The sequence below is a fragment of the Plecotus auritus genome, assembly GCF_963455305.1.
Source record: "Plecotus auritus genome assembly, chromosome: 2".
Classification (NCBI taxonomy): Eukaryota; Metazoa; Chordata; class Mammalia; order Chiroptera; family Vespertilionidae; genus Plecotus; species Plecotus auritus.
The window spans coordinates 30,617,480-30,638,382 of NC_137771.1; the positions used below are offsets into that span (position 1 = coordinate 30,617,480).

At 40.1% G+C, this 20,903-nt stretch overlaps 1 protein-coding gene across 3 annotated transcripts in view; it reads left to right on the forward strand.

The window, feature by feature from the left end:
- The window catches only part of FOXJ3 (forkhead box J3), a 123,963-nt gene that overhangs the window by 13,061 nt on the left and 89,999 nt on the right, over positions 1-20,903 (forward strand). For all 3 annotated transcript variants that reach the window (XM_080652857.1, XM_080652859.1, XM_080652858.1), the window contains exon 2: positions 10,257-10,317. In XM_080652857.1, coding sequence (XP_080508983.1) covers positions 10,274-10,317 — 44 coding nt within the window. In that variant the 5' untranslated portion in view covers positions 10,257-10,273. The remainder of the gene's footprint in view (positions 1-10,256; positions 10,318-20,903) is intronic.

Below are 20,903 nucleotides of genomic sequence, written 5' to 3' on the forward strand. Positions count from 1 at the left end.
AAATTGACAGGTACCTGACACAATGGTAGAGACAGAAAGAACATGAAGCAGATTATCTACCTTCCCGGTCAGGCTTTATTATATAGTCACGCCCCCTCCCCTGTCCCCAAAGCTGCCAGTTGAAAGTTCTTTATGCATTACTTTAATCATGTCCTGATTGGGGATTCTTTTGAATCAATCCAAACTAAACTGTTTTTGGCCTGTTACTCATTGGTTCTGTTAGCTCCCCCTTTTAGTTAAAGTGGAACTCTTCAAGGCACAAACATTCTTTTTTCTTTTACCAAGTTTATATTATTGTGTAGAATTTTCATTTCTCAAGATTATGGACATTTTGGGAGTAGAAATCTTGTCTTATTTTTCTGTATAGTACTGGGAAGCATAATAAATATTCCTGGTACATATGCCAGTGGACTCTTCTTACTGTCTACTACCCTCCCAGTGTCAGCAGAGCTTCTGCCAGTTAAGGGTGAATAATCTAGGTCTGGGTCTCTTCTCTTACCTAAAAGCCTCCTTTAAAAAAGCCCATTTAGTAGTCTAAAACAGATGACAGATATATGGTTTACATGTTGCCACTTCCCCATCACCATGTGCAAACTACTAATTGCTGGTTGTATTTAGACATGACCTTGTCAGTGTAGCACTTCAGGCAGCCACTACTATGGAGCATAATTGGCAAAATGATATGAAACTTTTTTTTTAAATTTAATAAATCTTTATTGTTCAGATTATTACAATTGTTCCTCTTTTTTCCCCCCATATCTCCCCTCCCACCCCACCCTCTGCCCTTACCTCCGCCCCCCCCCCCGCACTGTCCTCATCCATAGGTGTACGATTTTTGTCCAGTCTTTTCCCGCACCCCCCACACCCTTTTCTCCCCTGAGAATTAGCAGTCCACTCCCTTTCTATGCCCCTGATTCTATTATATTCACCAGTTTATTCTGTTCATCAGATTTTTTATTCACTTGATTTTTAGATTCACTTGTTGATAGACATGTATTTGTTGTTCATAATTTTTATCTTTACCTTTTTCTTTTTCTTCCTCTTCTTAAAGAATACCTTTCAGCATTTCATATAATACTGGTTTGGTGGTGATGAACTCCTTTAGCTTTTTCTTATCTGTGAAGCTCTTTATCTGCCCTTCAATTCTGAATGATAGCTTTGCAGGGTAGAGTAATCTTGGTTGTAGGTTCTTGCTATTCATCACTTGGAATATTTCTTGCCACTCCCTTCTGGCCTGCATAGTTTCTGTTGAGAAATCAGCTGACAGTCGTATGGGTGCTCCCTTGTAGGTAACTCTTTTTCTCTTGCTGCTTTTAATATTCTCTCTTTGTCTTTTGCTGTTGGCATTTTAATTATGATGTGTCTTGGTGTGGTCCTCTTTGGATTCCTTTTGTTTGGGGTTCTGTGCGCTTCATGGACTTGTAAGTCTATTTCTTTCACCAGGTGGGGGAAGTTTTCTGTCATTATTTCTTCAAATAGGTTTTCAGTATGTTGCTCTCTCTCTTCTTCTGGCACCCCCATAATTCTGATGTTGGTACGCTTGAAGTTGTCCCAGAGGCTCCTTACACTATCTTCATATTTTTGGATTCTTTTTTCTTTATGCTCTTCCGGTTGGGTGTTTTTTGTTTCTTTGTATTTCAAATCTTTGACTTGATTCTTGTGATCCTCTAGTCTGCTGTTGGATCTCTGTATATTATTTTTTATTTCAGTCAGTGTATGCTTAATTTCTAGTTGGTCCTTTTTCATATCCTCAAGGGTCTCGCTAAATTTATTGGCCTTTTCTAGAAAATTCTTGAAAAACCTTATAACCGTGGTTTTGAACTCTATATCCAGTACTTTGCTTTCCTCCATTTCTTTCATTTGTGATCTGTTTGTCTTCGCATTTTCGTTACTTCCCTAAGTTGGTAGAGTAGCTTTTTGTGGTAGGTGTTCTATAGGGCCCAGTGGCTCAGCCTCTCCCAGTTACCTGAGGTGGACACTTTTGGTGCACCCCTTTGTGGGCTGTGTGCACAGCCTTGTTGTAGTTAAGTCTTGATTGTTGTTGGTATCACTGGGAGGAATTGATCTCCAGGCCAATTGGCTGTGAGGATCAGCTGTGTCTACTCTGGGAGAACTTCTGAGCTGGAGACAGCCTTATGAGACAAGACTTGCAAAATTGCAAAAGCCTCTGTGCTCAGAGGATGGGACGGAGTCTCAGGCCGGAGCAGACAGCCTTGGCTTCTCGTCAGCCCTGCCCTATGAGGACCCTGGGTCTCAGTGTCCCTCGGTAATCGCTGTAAGCACCTCTGAGAGAAAGCTGCCCTCCAGTTTTGCCCGCTGCCAGACAGTCCAGTTTCTCCCCGAATGAGTCTGGGTTCCCAGAAACTCGCCTGGAACTGGACTTCAGCGCAGTTGAGATCTTTCATCTCCCTACTGCTTTAGAAAGCCAGCTGCGCACTTAGCCACCTGTGCACTCAGCCACCTGTCCTCTCTGCACGCGTGTGCCTCCGGACCTCTGCCTCCGCAGCTCCTCTGAGTCTCAGTGTGTTTTCTCTTTTCCTGACAGTCCAGTTTCTCCCTGAATGAATCTGGGTTCCCAGAAACTCTCCCGGAACTGCAGTTCAGCGCAGTCGGGAGCATCCGTCTCCCTCCCACTTTAGAAAGCCAGCCGCACTCAGCCGCCTGTGCACTGAGCCGCCCTTCCTCTCCGCGCACTTGCGCGTCTCCATACCTCAGCCTTTTGCAGCTCCTCTGATTCTCAATGTGCTTTCCTCTTTCCTTCTATTGGAGAATTTCCACTCAGCCAGCTTTTCTGTGGTTCTGGATGGTGTCCGTTTTGTCTTTTAGTTGTAGTTTTGATATTGTTGTGCGAGGCAGCAGTTTAGGTATTTACTTATGCCGCCATCTTGGTTTCTCCCGATACGAAACTTTTTTGCTACCCTTGTTTTAAACCAATAGCTCCCAAATAAGTTGTGCATCAGAATCACCTGAGATACTTTTAATTAATAGATTTCCTAGGTTTACCCTAGAACAGGGGTGGGCAAACTTTTTTTTTTTTAAATATATTTTATTGATTTTTTTGCATTGAAGAAGGGAGGGGGATAGAGAGTCAGAAACATCGATGAGAGAGAAACATCGATCAGCTGCCTCCTGCACACCTCCCACTGGGGATGTGCCCGCAACCAAGGTACATGCCCTTGACTGGAATCGAACCTGGGACCCTTCAGTACACAGGCTGATGCTCTATCCACTGAGCCAAACCAGTTTCGGCTGGGCAAACTTTTTGACTTGAGGGCCACAATGGGTTCTTAAACTGGACCGGGGGGCCGGAACAAAAGCATGGATGGAGTGTTTGTGTGAACTAATATAAATTCAAAGTAAAGGAGCGGAGGGGAGAGCAAGAGAACCGGATAGAACAGCCGGATCCAGCCCGCGGGCCGTAGTTTGCCCAAGGCTGCCCTAGAATCTTGAATCAGGATATCTAGGAATAGCATAGAAATGATTCTGGCTTTGGTGACCAGACGTGTACTTTTATTTTGTTAAATAGCGCTAGCAGTGGAGAGGATAGCCTCCCATCTTTTCAGTTGCAGTATAGCATGTTATTTCTCTGACGATCAGTATGTTCTGATATGTTCAATTTACTTTGTAGGGGTGTGGTAGGATCTCTTACTTTGAATTATAGTAAAGGCAAAGCACATGAATCAAATGCCCAAGGTAAAGATACAGGATATTGAGAGGTGGCTTACTAAATATGTCTGAGCTTAAAATTAAAGCCTCAAAATCCTTCAGCCCTCTGAAAGCTTATTCTCCCCGTGAATATCCTTAAAAGTTTAAAATGGAAGAGCTCAACGTTTTTGTATGGGATAATTTTTGAAAATTTTATGTATATTTAATAAAGGTGATTTAAACATGTAATGTGACTTCATTTCATGTACCTTTGTCAGATTTTCCATAAAAATAAATTTAAAAATTGGAAAAAAAATTCTTTATTAGTCCACATGGTGTGATTTTGGGTCTGGAAATTGTGGTTAAGTTATTGAGCAAAGTACAGAGACTGAAGCTTCAGAATTATCCAGTGAGTTAATGACAGAGCCAGAAATAGAATCCAGTGTTATTTGCTTGGGTTGTGATTTGGTTTGAAGAGGGTGGCCTGTGATCTGTTTACATAAATTGCAGGAAGTAAGGTTTGGGATTTGGGAGAAGTTACAGCTCTGTGATGTTTGGCCAAGAATCTCCCCTCTCCCACATTAACCACCTATTTTATTGACACCAGTCCTAAACTGTGAAGGGTAAAGAGGCAATTAGGCCCTAGCTGGTTTGGCTCAGTGGATAGAGCCTTGGCCTGTGGACTGAAGGGTCCCAGGTTTGATTCCAGTCAAGGGCACGCTCTCCAGTAGGGGGCATGCAGGAGGCAGCCTATCAATGTTTCTTTCTCATCATTGATATTTCTATCTCTCCCTCTCCCTTTCTGAAATCAATAAAAATACTAAAAAATATCTATAATAATAAAAGCATAATATGTAAATTGACCGAATGGCCGAACAGCGGAACGACAATCTGGACAACCGTCTGGATGACCTTCTGGATGAAGCTGGGGCTGTGAGGGCCAAGGCAGCCGGGGCTGTGAAGGCCTACTTTTGCACAAATTTTGTGTATCGGGCCTCTAGTATATACACTGAGTGGCCAAATTATTATGATCTCTGAACACATAATAATCTGGCCACTCAGTGTGTGAGTGTGTGTGTGTGTGTGTGTGTATGTGTGTGTGTATATATATATATATATATATATATATATATATATATTGTCTTTTGATATCTAGTGCTATACCATTTACTTTAAACCAACTTTTAATTCCTTTTGTCTGGTGTTAGGCTGGTGCTTTCGTTCAAGCTACTGTCACAGTGAGGCATGAATTTTTCCTTTTGTATAGAGGAAGAAATTAAGCCTTAGATAAATTAACAATATACTCATGGTCACAATTGAGATTCTAATCTAGGTCTTGACTCAAGGAATGAATGCTGTAAGTTTTTTGTAGACTATAAAGCAGACGTTCTCAAACTACGGCCCGCGGGCCACATGCGGCCCGCCGAGGACATTTATCTGGCCCGCCGGGTGCCGCTGCCTGGCCTGCTTAGCAGCCGACTCGTCCCGGGCCCGCAGTGTGCATAGGAATTTGTTCATAGTTTTTTTTTTAAACTATAGTCCGGCCCTCCAACGGTCTGAGGGACAGTGAACTGGCCCCCTGTTTAAAAAGTTTGAGGACCCCTGCTATAAAGCATTATATCTCCGTGGGTGGGAGAGAGAAGAGCTCATAAGAATTACTTGGGAGCTTTTTCAAAATACTTAGCCCCATTTCACCTCCTGCTCCCAAATAATGCATTATTATACAACGTAGTCTGTTAAATATCTGCTTCCTAAATGTGATAGTGTGTGACTCAGTTTAATATACACTTGAAGACTGCTTATATTAAAAGAAATTCCATATTCTGTTGTAGATGGGGTCTATTAGAGCATACCCATCAGTGAATGACTGGTTTTACTACTCATTCTGGTTGTGTCATTCATCAACATAAACTTCCTTGCATGTTCATATTCAAAGGATTTGGAGAAAAAGCTACTAGGTGTTGTTGGCACCAGCTTAAACTGTATAAATTATGGATGTAATTGAATGAGTTAATATAATTGTTTAACTGTAGTTTGGTCCAGAGATGTAAGCTCGTAATTTGGAGGACACTGTGATTTTCCTGACTTCATTGTGAACCTTAGCTTTTTCTTGTGAGATTTCCATGTTGCTAGTCATTTGCCTGGGCAGGGAGAAGAAGATTGGCATATGTTTGTTCTTTTAGTTAACCAGCCTGGGGTTTAGGTCACCATTTAGCAGCAGCAATGTAGATTAAAATGAAAATAGAGAAACTAAGACATTGAGACTAGAACACATTAGAAAGATATTTAGGAACTAGAGTTGGTAGTGAATGGTAACTAATTGGGGTCCTAAAGGTGTTGATGTGGGGGACTCAATATATAAGAAAGATCCTTTTCTCTTGCCCAAATTCTGAGTTGACTGAGAAATAAAACAACCAATAGATGATAAATGAAATATTATTGTTTGTACGGTTGGTTTTTTATTGAGATAAAAATTCACATACCTTAAACTTCACCGTTTTAAAGTGTACCGTTTGGTAGTTTTATGCTAAAAGTTTTTATTTGCAAGGTTGTATAGCTATCACCACTATCAAATTCCAGAACATTTTCATCACGCCCAAAGGAAACCTATTAGTAGTCACTCTTTCCCCCACCATCCCACATACCTCTTCCCTCATCTCCTGGCAACCACTAATCTACTTTTCCATCTCTAGGATTTGCCTATTCTGAATATTTTGTATAAGTGGAATCATACAATATGTGGCCTTTTGTGTATGACTTCTTTCATTTAGCATAAGGCTCTCAAGGTTCATCAGTGTTATAGTGGGCTTCATTTAAAAAAATACATATTTTTAATTGGTTTCAGAGAGGAAGGAAGAGGGAGAGAGAGATAGAAACATCAATGATGAGAGAGAATCATTGGTTGACTACCTCCTGCACACCCCACACTGGGGATCAAGCCTGCTACCAGGGCATGTGCTCTGACTGGGAATCGAACCATGACCTCCTGGTTCATAGGTTGATGCTCAACCACTGAGCCATGCCGGCGGGGCTGGGCTTTATTCCTTTATGGCTGAATAATATTCCATTGTATATTATGGATATTGTATAGATATGCCACAGTTTGTTTATCCATTTATCAAATGATGAATATTTGATTAATTTCTACTTTTTGGCTGTTATGGATAATGGTGTTATAAATTTTTTTGTGAACGTTTAAATTCTTTTGGGGGCCGAAACCGGTTTGGCTCAGTGGATAGAGCGTCAGCCTGTGGACTGAAAGGTCCCAGGTTCGATTCCGGTCAAGGGCATGTACCTTGGTTGCGGGCACGTCCCCAGTAGTGGGTGTGCAGGAGGCAGCTTATCAATGTTTCTCTCTCATCGATGTTTCTAGCTCTCTGTCCCTCTCTCTTCCTCTCTGTAGAATATCAATAAAATATATTAAAAAAAATTCTTTTGGGGGTACACACACACAAACACACACACACACATATATATGTATCCCCTAGAGAATTATACACATACACATATATATGTTTATGTGTGTGTGTGTATATACATATACACACACACATATAAATATACAGGTGCCTAGGAATAGAATTGCCAGGTCATATGGTAACTTTTGGAGGAATTACTTTTGCCTCTGATAAGGGTGATATCCTATCTAATAAAGAGGGAATATGCTAATTGACTGCCACACCCTCACAAAGATGGTGGTGCCCACAGCCAATAAGGAGGGAATATGCTAATTGACTGCCATGCCCTCAAAGATGGCAGTGCCCACAGCCACAAGATGGCGGTGCCCAGTCCCCTCAGCCCCGCCGGGGTGGCAAGTGCTCCGCATGCCTGCCTCTGGAGTCCCCCAGTCCCTTCAGCCCCCCAGCTGCCCAGGGCTGGCCCGAGGCGCAGGCAAGTCTTGGATGGAGGCTGCCAGCCGCCCAGGGCCGGCCCGAGGTGCAGGCAAGCCTTGGATGGCGGCTGCCCAGCTGCCCAGGGCCGCCTGAGACTCAGGTAACCAGGGCTGGTCGAGGCTTTCACTGCTGGCAGTGACAGCAGCAGAGGTTCGTGATGGGGGCATCGCCTTCCCTTGATGGCCGGGTCGCCTCCCGCCCCTGAAGGCTCTCGGACTGTGAGAGGGGACAGGCTGGGCTGAGGGAGCCCCCCTCCAGTGCATGAATTTTCATGCACCAGGCCTCTAGTCATAGAATATTGTAGAATGTGGCTTAGTTTTAAAAGCCAAATAGTCTAACTTACCATATTTTCTCATTTGCACCCAACAGAACCCAATATAGACCATGGTATAGTCCACCTGATGTCTAGATTGTTAGACTCAACAGAGCAGGCACACCCATATTACTGCCTTACAGAGTCCTGGATGTAGGTTCTGGAGTTATCTTTAGTCACTAAGTTATTTATCTCTTCGAGGAGTGGGTCAAGAGCCCAGGAGTATTTAGAGAAGTCAGTCATTCTTCATAGAAGTCAAGATTTGAAAAGAAGTGTGCTACTCTAACAAAAGACATGAAAGCCATTTTGTCACGTTAGGAAATATATCATAGAAAGATAATGAATTCAGTTAGGGACATGATAAATTTGGGATTTCTAGTTGGGCATGTTAGATATTCATGTTTGGAGATCAGGAGATTTATAACTGCTGGAGATACAGATTTGAGGTTCATCTGCATGTAGGCAGTTGAAACACTTAAGTAAATCACCCATAAGTAAAACGGTAGAGAAAAGTATAGTAATTCCCATATCTAAGTGTTTGAGTTGTTGGTTTTTCCAACTGATGTTTCAGCTGTACCTTACTCTGAGTGACTCATTTCTGAGTTTTGTGATTTTTGATTTTGAATTTGTTACTTTTGGAACCTTATTTGTGGGAATTCTTCCAGGCGGAGATCAAAGGCAGATTCCTCAGAGGATTGGCATTTGCTTCTATCAAGATTGGGTGGGGGACACTACCAATCTAGAACTACCCTAAACAGAATTCTAAATATAAATTTTTTTAAAAAAATATTTTTATTGATTTCAGAGAAGAAGGGAGAGGGAGAGAGATAGAAACATCAATGAGAGAGAATCATTGATCGGCTGCCTCCTACACGTCCCCCACTGGGGATCGAGCCTGCATCCCAGGCATGTGCCCTTGACCGGAATTGAACCTGGGACCCTTCAGTCCGCAGGCCAACGCTCTATCCACTGAGCCAAACCAGCCAGGGCTAAATATAAATTTTTTAAAACCATAATTAGGTGAGAGTCAGCTTACTGTTGTGAATATCAGGGGAAATACTGTTGATTGCTATCTTGGCCCCCATCCCTTCCCCAGCACTCAATGCCAAGGGTAAGAAGCAGTTTTCCTTGTACTTCTCTTGGGTAACACCTGGACTTTGCCTTTGCCTCTGTACCTTGGGCCCCAGTAGGTTTTGGAATTGCAAGCTGATATTCATTGGGTTTGGCAAAATGCCCTGAAGGTGAATGAAAGCCAGTTTCTTTTCTCTGAATACTTTTCTAATTTTCCTTTCTTACTTAGTCTTTGGCCTTGATCATGCTTTATTTTATCCAGTGTTTGTTATTTTAAAGTTTTAAAAATATTTTATCTAGTGTTTGTTATTTTCAATGGCATGTTGATCAAGCTATCTATTCTGTCATTCTGGCAGAAATAGAAATGTCTGTCTCTCTTCAGGGCATGCAGGGACAGTTGGATGCAGGGAATTCAGTAAGCCTCTAAATCAAAGGTTATAAACTTGGGACAAAATCCAATGTTTGTTTGGTCTACATAGCATTTAGAAAATAAAAATCAGGAGATTTAAAATAAAAATTTGGATATCTTATTTCTCTTGAAAAAATTAGAAGACCTTACAATACTGGGCTTGCAATTCTGTTTAGTAACAATTTTCTAGAACTAGGAATAGCAGCTGATTTCTTCAGAGTGAACATGTTTTCTTTAGTTGCTCATAATCTTCACCAGTTGTGTAACGTATGCATATGTATACACATACTTATTCCAACTTCTCTCATTCATGTTACCTGTAGACATTTGTGAATCATCCTTGTGCCCAGTAGTAGTGCTAATAGACAATTTCACATTTGTTCATTGATTTATTTAATTCTTACATGAAACCTGCAATTTATTCCTGATGAATAAATAAAGTTATATAGGTGGTATTATTGCCAAGTTACAGATGAAAAACTGAGGTTCAGTGAAGTTTTATATAAATTCTTCAAGGTCTCATAGTGTCACAGTTAGAATTTGATCCTAGAACTGTCTTATTCAATGCTCTGTTTCAGTGCTGTTCTTAACTTTTTTTTTAAGCAATGGAATTATTTGAGTGAAGTCTTAGTGAAGTCCGGATATAAAACCAATAAGGATAGCACTGCTTAAATTGAAGAGTAGATGGGTGGGGGACAATTATGTGGGAATGAGAGTCTGCATGTTCAACTCTTTGGTAGCCTTTAGGCATCTCTAGGAACCCTTGGGATTCTACTAAACAGTTTGGACACACACTGTATAACATAAGCATAATAATTTGTTAAATTTTTATGAGTTTTCAGAGTGTTTAAATTAGAATTGTAACATGATTTATAGTTTCATTTACTTCGGAGCAGCTGATAAATAACTTTTCTCTATTTTTCAGATTCTCTTTGTGGCCAGATGGGTTTGTATGGACAGGCTTGTCCATCTGTAACTTCATTAAGGTGAGTGCTCCTCTTTTTCTTTATTGGAGCATGTAACATTTTATTTGGGAGGTATTTTTATTTACAGAAATATTTGTGGTAATGTGATTTGGATCTTAAGTTCTACTTGGTGAATTTACGTATGTTCTTATACATGAAATAACAATTTTATACTTTGTCATTTCTTTTTTTAAAAAACTAATCCCTTGTTTGAATTAGAAAATACAGAGTAAATATTGGTTGCCTTTGTAGCAGATTATTAAATGAGATTAGATGCTACTTTTAATTTTAACCTCTTTCTAAAGGAGAATATAAACATGTTACCTAGGTAAACATGTTACCTAATGTGAAATAGAACTTAGGAACTAAGTTATATACAACCTAGTAGTTTCAGATTTTTTTGAAGTTGCTAAATCCTTTACAAATTAAATTTTATGTGAAATCCAGTGAATAAAACAGATAAATGTGGGACTTTTCTACTTGCTTAGGTTACCATTTTCAATCCTCACATTTATCCCTGAGGGATTGCTGCAGTTCCCAGAGTACGGATTGATAAGATAACCTAAATCTAGTCTGTTCATTGAAATCTTTCAGACTAGAATATGAAGTGTTGATGGCAACACCTACCAGTTACGTGTAGTATTGCAGGTAGTAGTACCATTTATTCACTCAGCATGTTGAGCACCTAATATGTTGTCAGGCACTATTCTAAATTTTGGGCTACAGAAGTGAACATAGATAAAAATCCTATAATGGAGCTCACATTCTGGTGAAGGGACAATTAATGAGCAAGATAAGTAAGAAGTATATGTTAGTGACTAAGAGTTAAGGTGAAAATAAAATAGAGAAGAGGAATAGGAAATACAGTTTTTCTTAGTTGTTGTTTTTTTTTTCTTTTTTTCTTTAAGATAGGGTAGCTATGGAAAGCTTTACTGAAAAGGTGACATTTGAATGAAGACCTGAAAGAGAGATGGAATGAGTCCTATCTTGGATATATGGAAGATGTGCATTCCAGGTAGAGGGAATTCAGGAAGGCCAAGGCAGGAGACTTACTTGTCTTGTATGTTGGAGGTCAGTGTGGCTGTAACAGAGTGATGAAGAGAGCTAAAATTGCTAGCTTTGGAGGGCAGAGGAGAGAGAGGAGGGATACAAAATTGTTAGAGCCATGAATGTGAAGCCAAGGAATCCTTAGGCTGGAAAGAAATTCTGGTTGTCTAGAATTCCACAAAAGAAAAATGAAATTGCCTTTTTAGTGTTTACACACTTGAGTTTTCAGCAGACCAAAGCTGGCTATTCTTTTTCCTTAGTAGAAAACTTTACTTCATGCCATAATGGTATATCTTTCCCTGAGAATGCATCTTGCAGCTTATAATGGAAACAGATAGAGGGTTGCTTTTCTACTTTGTTAATCCCTGCCATCTCCCCTCCCACCCCCCATGCTACCAAACAAGGGATACCTGTGTAATTCTGAACTTTTTAAAAAGAGTATTATCTTTTTTTAAATTCCCAAAGCTGCTATAGAACTAATTTGACTTAACAGTGGTTTTTAATGGGTATGATGGGAAGAGTCATTTTACCCCTTTTTTTTGAGGGGGGGGGACTGTTTAAAACTTTGGATATGGTCATATCAGGATATTTTACAGACTTTGATCTTCGACTGATTAGACTTCCCTATAAATATTTCAGTTGTTGGAAATACTGAAGCAGACATATATTAAAGTCACTGATTGAGATTTTAAATCCCTTTATTTGAATATTTATGTTTAGGTTAAGCTTATATGACATTAGGTTAGGAATAATATATACCTAACTTATTTTGCTTGATAGAATTATAGAATTGTAAGGGAGAAGAGATACCATGAGTTATTTTATAATTTGCTCACTGTGTAATTCTTTGCACAGTATTCTAGAATTAAAATTTTTTGTGGATATAGTTATAAATGTAGTATTTAATTAATAAACTGAGAAGCTCCATGACATCTGAGTTGGCTTATTTTCAGCCCTAGCCGGTTTGGCTCAGTGGATAGAGTGTTGGACTGTGGACCAGGGGTTCCCGTGTTTGATTCTGGTCAAGGGCACGTACCTCAGTTGCAGGCTCCTCCCTGGCCCAAGCGCTGGTCTGAGCATGTGCAGAAGGCAACCAATCGATGTATTTCTCTTACATCAATATTTCTCTGTCTTTCCCTCTCCCTTCCACTCTCTCTAAAAATCAATGGGAAAATATCCTTGGGTGAGGATTAAAAAAATAAAAATTAAGTACATACACCTTTTATATCTGTAATATTTTATAAAGTCCATTTATGAACCAGAGAAAACCATTGCTTGTCATTGGTTTTTCTAACTGGAAGCCAGCATTGGTTTTATATATGAAAAAGAAGAAAAGAATGACTATTTTCTGGTAGTGATGGGGGGACACTGGATTGCTTAAAACCACAATCAATTTTAGTCTACCTTTCCAGAGAGTCTTCCTCAAACCAGAAACATGTCCCTAGGAATAGAGCCAGAACTCTTATAACTCTCCTATATATATTGCTGGTCTATCTAGAAAGCGGCTAGCCTCAAAACAAAAAGCATCTGAGTTGGAGAAGAACTGAATATCTGGTATGTGGCTGGGAAAGAGGAAATTGGTAGGTAGGTAGGGGTTTGTAGGCATAGGTAAGAATGGGAGTACACAATTTATGTGTAAGTGAAGGTAGGAGGTGGAACGAAAATGTGTGACATTTAAAAAATTTGTTGGGGGCCCTGGCCAGTGTGTCGCTCAGTGGTTAGAGCATTGGCCCTTGCACCAAAGGGTTGTGGGTTCAATTCCTGGTCAAGGGCATGCGCCTGGGTTTCAGGTTTGTTCCCAGCCCCGGTTATGTGCGAGGCAACTAAAAGATCTCTCTCTCTCCCTCCCTCCCTCCCTCCCTTTCTGTCCCTCTCTCTCCCTCTCTTTCTCTCCCCTATCCCCTTCCACTCTATCTAAAAGCAATGGGAAAACATCCTTGGGTGAGGATTAAAAACTATTAAAAAAATTGGTTGGGTAGGAGAGGCTAGTTAGTAAATGAATTAAAACTCTTCTCTCCCCTTTAGATATTTAGGGTAAACAAGTTAAATATTTTTTGCTATGAATGATATTGGATCCTTGTTTAATTTGAATGTGTTAGGATTATTTTTTAAATTACATTATTGTATTTTATGACTAAAAGATATATAATGGAATATTACTCAGACATAATAAAGAATGAAATTTTACCATTTTCGACAGCATGGATGGGTTGACCTAGAGGGTACTGTGCTAAGTGAAGTAAAGGGAGCTAGGGGGAATAAGTTAATAACTTGTTCCATTAAACTACTAAGAAATATAGTGCAAAAAGATATTTTCTCATCTATTTTGCTGTTAGTGTTTATGCAGAATACTTGCACGTTGCAAAAAAATCCCTAATTTTATAAATCACCAGAGGCCTAGTGCATAAATTAGTGCACAGGTGGGGGCTGGCTGGCCTGCCCTTATTGGAGCCAATGGGGCTGGGCTTGCCAGGGGCAGGGGGAGGGGCCACAGGTGGTTGGCCGGCCGGCCCTGCCCCCTGGTCAAACTCCTGGTGGAACTCCTGGTCAAGGGGACAATTTGCACATTAGCCTTTTATTATATAGGATGTGAAATATATTAAAATTTATATAGGATTCACAAGTATGCCTTTTAATTTGAATCTACTACATTCATATCCAGAGTTTGAATAATGTCTGGAGAGTAAATACTGGATCATCTGTATCTGTTCATTTTCTGAGTTTTGGAGAGCAAGAGTGAGAGTTCAGATAATGATGGATACAGTTTCTGTCAAACAGTAGAATGTTAAAAAATTGAGCAGAATCTGTTTGGTTCCTGAGTTTGCATAAGATAGGTTTGAATCCTGAGGTATACCTGTATTTTTATTTCAAAGTACAGATTCAGTAAGAGCAAAAGCTTACTAAAAGAACCCAAAAGCTTTCCTTGAACATTTGCTTTATTTAGGCAAGTATACACATATCTATAATAATAAAAGTGTAATATGCTAATTGGACCGGATATCCTTCCGGATGAAGCTGAGGCTGCGAGGGAAGCCTGGGTCCTGGGTGCCTGCCGGTGGCCGTTGGGAAGCCCAGGTCCTGCGTGCCAGAAGGAAGCCAGTGGCGGCATTCGGGGGAAGGAAGGCCTACTCTTGCATGAATTTTGTACATCAGGCCTCTAGTATGTATGTGACATACTTCTTTCACATGTTGTAGCAATAGACTATTTTTCATAATATGGTTTGATCAAAGCAAAATAAAATTTGATGATTTTGGGGGACTTGTTAAAATGGGCCTTTTCTGCATTTCTAAATTAGCTAACATGTATTAGAGGATTTATTTTATGGTTTATATGTATATGTAGCCTGGGATACTGGCTTATCAGTAGTACTTTAGTTTCTGGTGACATATACCCCTTCTACATGAGATTTCTTCCTCTTGTTATCTTTTTCTATTTTCACCCTTTTTTCGCACTCATTTTTTTCTTTTTGGTTATGCTTCTTTAAAGATGCCTTTTATTATTAACCCAGTGTATCTGTTTAGAATATGCTAGGGAACACGGATATTTTAGCACCAGAGAAGCTCACGTGTTATGTTAGTGTCCCAGATGAATTTCCTGTTCATCCGTTTCCTCCTGTTGATATTGATGACTCTGCAATTTAGACCAACCAGAAGAGGGTAGATTTGTTTTAAGGCTTCTTACCTTGTTACTAGTAGCAGGGTTTGGTATAAATAAGGCAGCTCTGGTATATAGCCTTAGAATCAGTTAGATACAGGTTCATATCTCTGCCACATATTACTCATATGATCTTGGACAAGTTACTCCACTTTTACTAATTTTGCTGTTATAGGATTGTTAATGCTTACCTCACTGGTCTGTTAGGACTCATGGGATTAAGTATATACATAAAGCATCTAGCATATTTTTTCTCTTCCATTTTTCAATAGTAGAAAGCAAAAAGAATCATCTTTTTTAGAATAAAAGAGGACAGATTTTGTATTTTTTGCTTCAACTCAAGAACATGTGAGAAGAGGATTTCTTTCCCCCTTTTTTTCTATTTTTCCTTTTACCCTAAATTCTTGGATTCTTGAGTATCAGGCCTTCAGGCTAAGGATGTTGCTGACATTTAATATTATAAGTTTATTTTTATAATTTTATGCTCTTAAGTCTGCCCCACACAGGGACAGAAATAGCTTTTGCATTGTCATTGCCATATTTTATCATTATCTTTATCAAACTTTTTTTGGAATTGATAAAATCTATTCTCATGTTTAGTTTTTGGCATGTTTCAATTAAATGAAGGTTAATGAGAAACCCTCTTAATTTTGACCACTATAGAAACTTTTTCTAAAATGTACTTTGAACTTTTCTGGCTTATCTTCTAAAGCTTTACTGTCTAATACGGTTGCCCCTAGCCTCATGCATCTGTTTAAATTTAAATTAATTAAAAGTGAATACAATTTTAAATCAGTTCCTCAGTCACACTAGCCACATTTTAGGTGCTTAGTAGCCACATATGCTAGTGACTATCTTATTGAATAGCACACAAACATTTCTGTAATTGCAGAAAGTTCTGTTGGATAGTGCTGGTCTAGCTCACTCTAAATGTAATTTAATCTTTGATCTAATGCCTTAGGGCTTCCATTGCTGAACATCAGGTATTGAAGAGTACCATTGACTGAAGGACATTATAAAAGTTACTTTTGTGACTAAATATTGGCCTTGATAGCTAGCATTTAAGGTGCTCTTACTTCTAGACCAGGCATTATTTAAGCATTTTAAAGTGTATTAATTAAATTCCACCAACAACTCTATAAGGTCAGCACAATTATTCTCGTTTCACAAACTAGGAAACAGATAAAGTTAAGCAACCCAAGGACATGCATTATATTAAGGGACAAAGTTGACATTTATACATAGATCTTATTTTAGTGCCCATGCTCCTAATCACTAAAATTTGCCTCTTGGTTATCAGTATTTGTTATAATTTGAGGCTTTTTCTTAAATGAGGGATACCATAAAATATTCTACTTAATTGATCCTATATAATAAAGGAGTAATATGCTAATTGACTGTCACTCCAAGACACAAGATGGCCGCCCCCATGTGGTCAAAGATGGTTGCCTCCATGTGGACACAAGATGGCCACCACAAGATGGCCTACAGGGGAGGGCAGTTGTGGGCAGTTAGGGGTGACCAGGCCAGCAGAAGAGGGCAGTTGGGGGTGACCAGGCCAGCAGGGGAGGGCAGTTTGGAGGGACCAGGCCTGCAGGGGAGGACAGTTGGGGGGGACCCAGGCCTGCAGGGGAGGGCAGTTGGGGGGGGGTACCAGGCCTGCAGGGGAGGGCAGTTGGGGGGTACCAGGCCTGTAGGGGAGGGCAGTTGAGAGGGGACCAGGCCTGCAGGGGAGGGCAGTTTTGGGCGATCAGGCCAACAGGGAGGTCAGTTAGGGGTGACCGGGCTGGCAGAGGAGGGCAGTTGGGGGAGACCAAGCCAGCAGGGGAGGGCAGTTGGGGGGGGACCAGGCCTGCAGGGGAGGGCAGTTGTGGGGGACCAGGCCTGCAGGGGAGGGAAGTTGGGGGCGACCAGGCCTGCAGGGGAGGGCAGTTAGGGGCAATCAGGCCTGCTGGGGAGCAGTTAGGCATTTATCAGGCTGGCAGGGGTGTGGTTAGGGGGTAATCAGGCTGGCAGGCAAGCGGCTGGTAGCCAGCAGTCCTGGATTGTGAGAGGGATGTCCGGCTGTCTGTTTAGGCCTGATCCCACCAGCGGTCAGACATCGCTCAAGGGTTCCCAGATTGGAGAGGGTGCAGTCTGGGCTGAGGGCTACCCCCCCTCCCGTGCATGAATTTTGTGCACCGGGCCTCTAGTGATACCATAAGAAAAATAAGTGCAAAAGGAAAGATCAATGCAGGAGACTGGAATAAATGATAAAAAAACTAGTGATTTAATTTTGAAATACATGTGTAAGATGAAAAAAATCTTGTTATGAAAGGTAGTTTTATTATGGGGATGTGGTGGAGAAATTAGAGCTGTCATGAATTCATATATGTAGGGAAAAATACTATCACGTAATAGGGAATAAAAATCATCACTGAATATACTGGCAAAGTAAAAGAATTAAATATAAAATCTCTGCCTATCAATGGTGCACATCGTATAAAATATGAAAAAAAAAGTTACATGATTTGATTTAGTAAGTTTATTTTAGTCAAGCTTTGTTTGCAAGTAAAGGAAATCAGCACTAAATATATCAAATGAAAAAGAAAAACAAAAAATTTGTTTGGAGAATATTGGGGTATTTCACAGAACCCAGGGATAGCTGGATCTCTTGAGGGAACAGAACTTAGGTTCTTAGGAACCTAGGCAGTATACTTTCATCTCTGTTGCTTCTCACTGAATGTAACTTACTTCTTCATTTCTATAAACCAAGCTTCTTTTTTTTTTGTTTGTTAATCCTCACCTGGGTATTTTTTCCCATTAATTTTTACAGAGAGTGGAAGACAGGGAGGGAGGAAAGGGAGAGAGAGAGAGACAGAGACTGAGAGAGACAGAGACTGAGAGAGACAGATAGAGAGACATTGATGTGATAGAGACACATTGACTGGTTGGGCCTCTTCATGGATCCCAACCAGGGCTGGGGATTGAACCGGTAACCCAGGTATGTGCTCTTGACTGGGAATCGAACCCGTGACCCTGCGGTGCGGTGCTGGGGCGCCGGCACACTAACCATTTAGCATACGGGCCAGGGCTCTACAAACCAACTTCCTTTGCCTTTCTGGCTCATTGCCATCCACTACCTCTCAAGTTCATAGTTTCTTCATTCAGAAGATCAGCCCAAACAGTTGAGTCCTAATTCTAAATTCCTGATGGAGAAAATTCAGGTGAACAACTTGGGTCAGGTATTAACCCTGGTTTAAATCCTTTAATTTGTTGTAGTAATGGTGCAGGCGTGGTATAGATACAACTTTCAGGACCCTAGGGATGGAGACCACTGAGAAAGGACATAGTAAACTAGGCAAAACTACACAAAGTATCTGATACAAAGCAGCATGTGTCCAGTGTTGGCCTAGAAGTATTTGATTTTAAGAGAGGATATTTTTAGAGTTCAAACCCTTATAGTCATGTGGGTAGTGAATTTGAGACTTGATTCCAACCTTCAAAGCAAAACATATACTTAGAATTGTGGATTTGAAATGGACTCCTGCTTTAATTTTATTCAGTTTGACAGATGCATATTGAATCCTTAAGTGCCCACTAGTATTTAAGATTCTCATAAGAGCAACAACAACAAAAAGGAAAGCGAAAAGATTATTCTGCTCTGTTCTAGCTCATGCTTGAGATCCTGAACAATAGGTGCTATGGACAGATCTCTGTTGAAGATCTATGGTGCTGGATAGAGATTTTAAGCATAGGAACTCACTTTCTCACAGTTATGTTAATGTTCTTGCTTCCCTACCTTGTCACATATTTATGAAGCTTGAAAAGTGACATATTAGCAATATAGAAAAGTACAATTCATGGAGGTTATGGGAAAGATGAGACTATTTGAGTAAATAGCCAAGAAAAAAATAGTGCTTCTTAATATATTTAAAGGTAGGTCTGTAGATCAAGAAATGGAAAATCAAGAAGAGAAGCCCACATAGGATAATGAGAGGAGCACTGGATTGGAAGCCATAATAAAATGGGATAATCATTCATGCTTTACCTTACAGCACAAATGTAGTTATTTTTGTTATTGACATCAAGAAGAAAGCGATGTGGCTTAAACCAAATTCATGAAGAAAGATTGTTATTGCTTTTCAAATTGATTTTTAGATATTCTAATAGGTATGGAGTGGTAGCTCATTGTGGTTTTAATTTGCATTTCCTTGATGACTAATGATGATGAACATGTTTTCATTTGTTTATAGGCTACTTGTATGTCCCTTTATATCGTTTGCACATTTTAAAACTTGGTACTTTGTCTTCTTATGATTGCATTATAAGAGTTCTTTAGATATTTGGGATGCATTTTTTTTACTAGAGCAGTTTTCAGTTTTGATAATATCCATCTTATCAATTTTTTCTTCTAAGGGCTTTTTCTTTTTATGTCTTAGCTGACTAATACCAAACCACAAATATTTTATTTCTTTTTTTAGAAACGCTTTATTGAGAAAATTGACATTAGTGACCCAGTGCACGAATTCGTGCACATTAAAAGAAAATCAATTAGAGGAAATATTTTAATATCATCACTATTTGCCCTTTCTCTAAAATAGAAGTGTCAACTAATTCAAGATCGACAATGACAGATGAAAACATGGGTGCGATTGGCACCAGTGAGATCTTTATATGTATCGCGCATGTGCGAGTCGACTTAGCCTTTTATAGATATAGAACAAACTTGCTTAATTAGACCTGCTTTCTTATTTAGCTAAACTTTTTCCAGCCCAGTGAAGCACCCCAACTTCTCTTTCAGGTAATTGTCAGCAACACAGCAGTAAATATCAACAGGAAGCAGATTACTATTGTAGATCACGCAGGGAGAACAAAGGCTAAAATATTTAACTGCAGCAGTGTTTGACTATATTCTGCTCAGTGAGAAAACCTGAAGTCATTTTCAAGGTCCACCATTTCTTACTTCTTTTCAGTCTGGTCAAGTTTCTAAGCTTTCTAAATCTCCATTTTCTGGCTAATGAAAGAAAATAGGATTCCACCAAGTCTCCTATCTTCCTACTCCAGGACTTCTGTGAGGATCAAATGAGATGAGACATGGGAAAATGCTTTACAGACATTTGGTTAAAGTGTGAAATGTTTGCACCTGGGTATAAAGCAAGTCATGTTCTTGGGTTGAAAAAACTGCAAGGAGGCTAGTCGCTAGGGAGAGGAAGCTGGGTGTTGCTATGTGACATCATTACCCAGCGCCCACAGCCACCATTTCTAGGCTGTGTTGGGCTGTGGGCTGCATTTTGCGCCATGGGGTCTCGGCAGCGTCGGCTGCGATTTGGTGGGCTGTCGCTTTGGGGGGTGGCGGGGCCTGTGTCCCACTTGGGGGAAGCCGAGTATTGCTTTGTCGGCCCTGGTCCTCTGTGCTGTTTCTCTGTAAATAGCCAGTGCACATCACGGCAGCTCCTGCGTTGAGTGTCTGCCCCCTGGTGGTCAGTGTGCATCATAGAGACCCGTCAGACGGTCGGACACTTAGCATATTAGCCTTTTAATATATAGATAGTACAGTTTGATGTTTGACAAATATATACATCCATAAAATCAGTACCACAACATATGTATTACTCCTGAAAGCTTTCTAGTGTTCTGGTGTGATTCTTCCTTCTTGTCCCTCTCTCTGCAAGATATCAACAGATCTCCTTTTTTTTTTAAGCACTATATTTGCATTTTTTACTATTTTATGGACTGTATCTATCTATATCTATCTATCTATATATATATTTTCTTTTTTTTTTTTTTTTGGTCTGGCTTCTTTCATTCAGCACACTTATTTTGGGAGTCATCTGTGTGGCTGCATGCATCAATAGTTCATTCCTTTTGTTTCAGTGGATGTATGTACAACCATTTGTGTACTCATTTACCTATTGGTGGATAT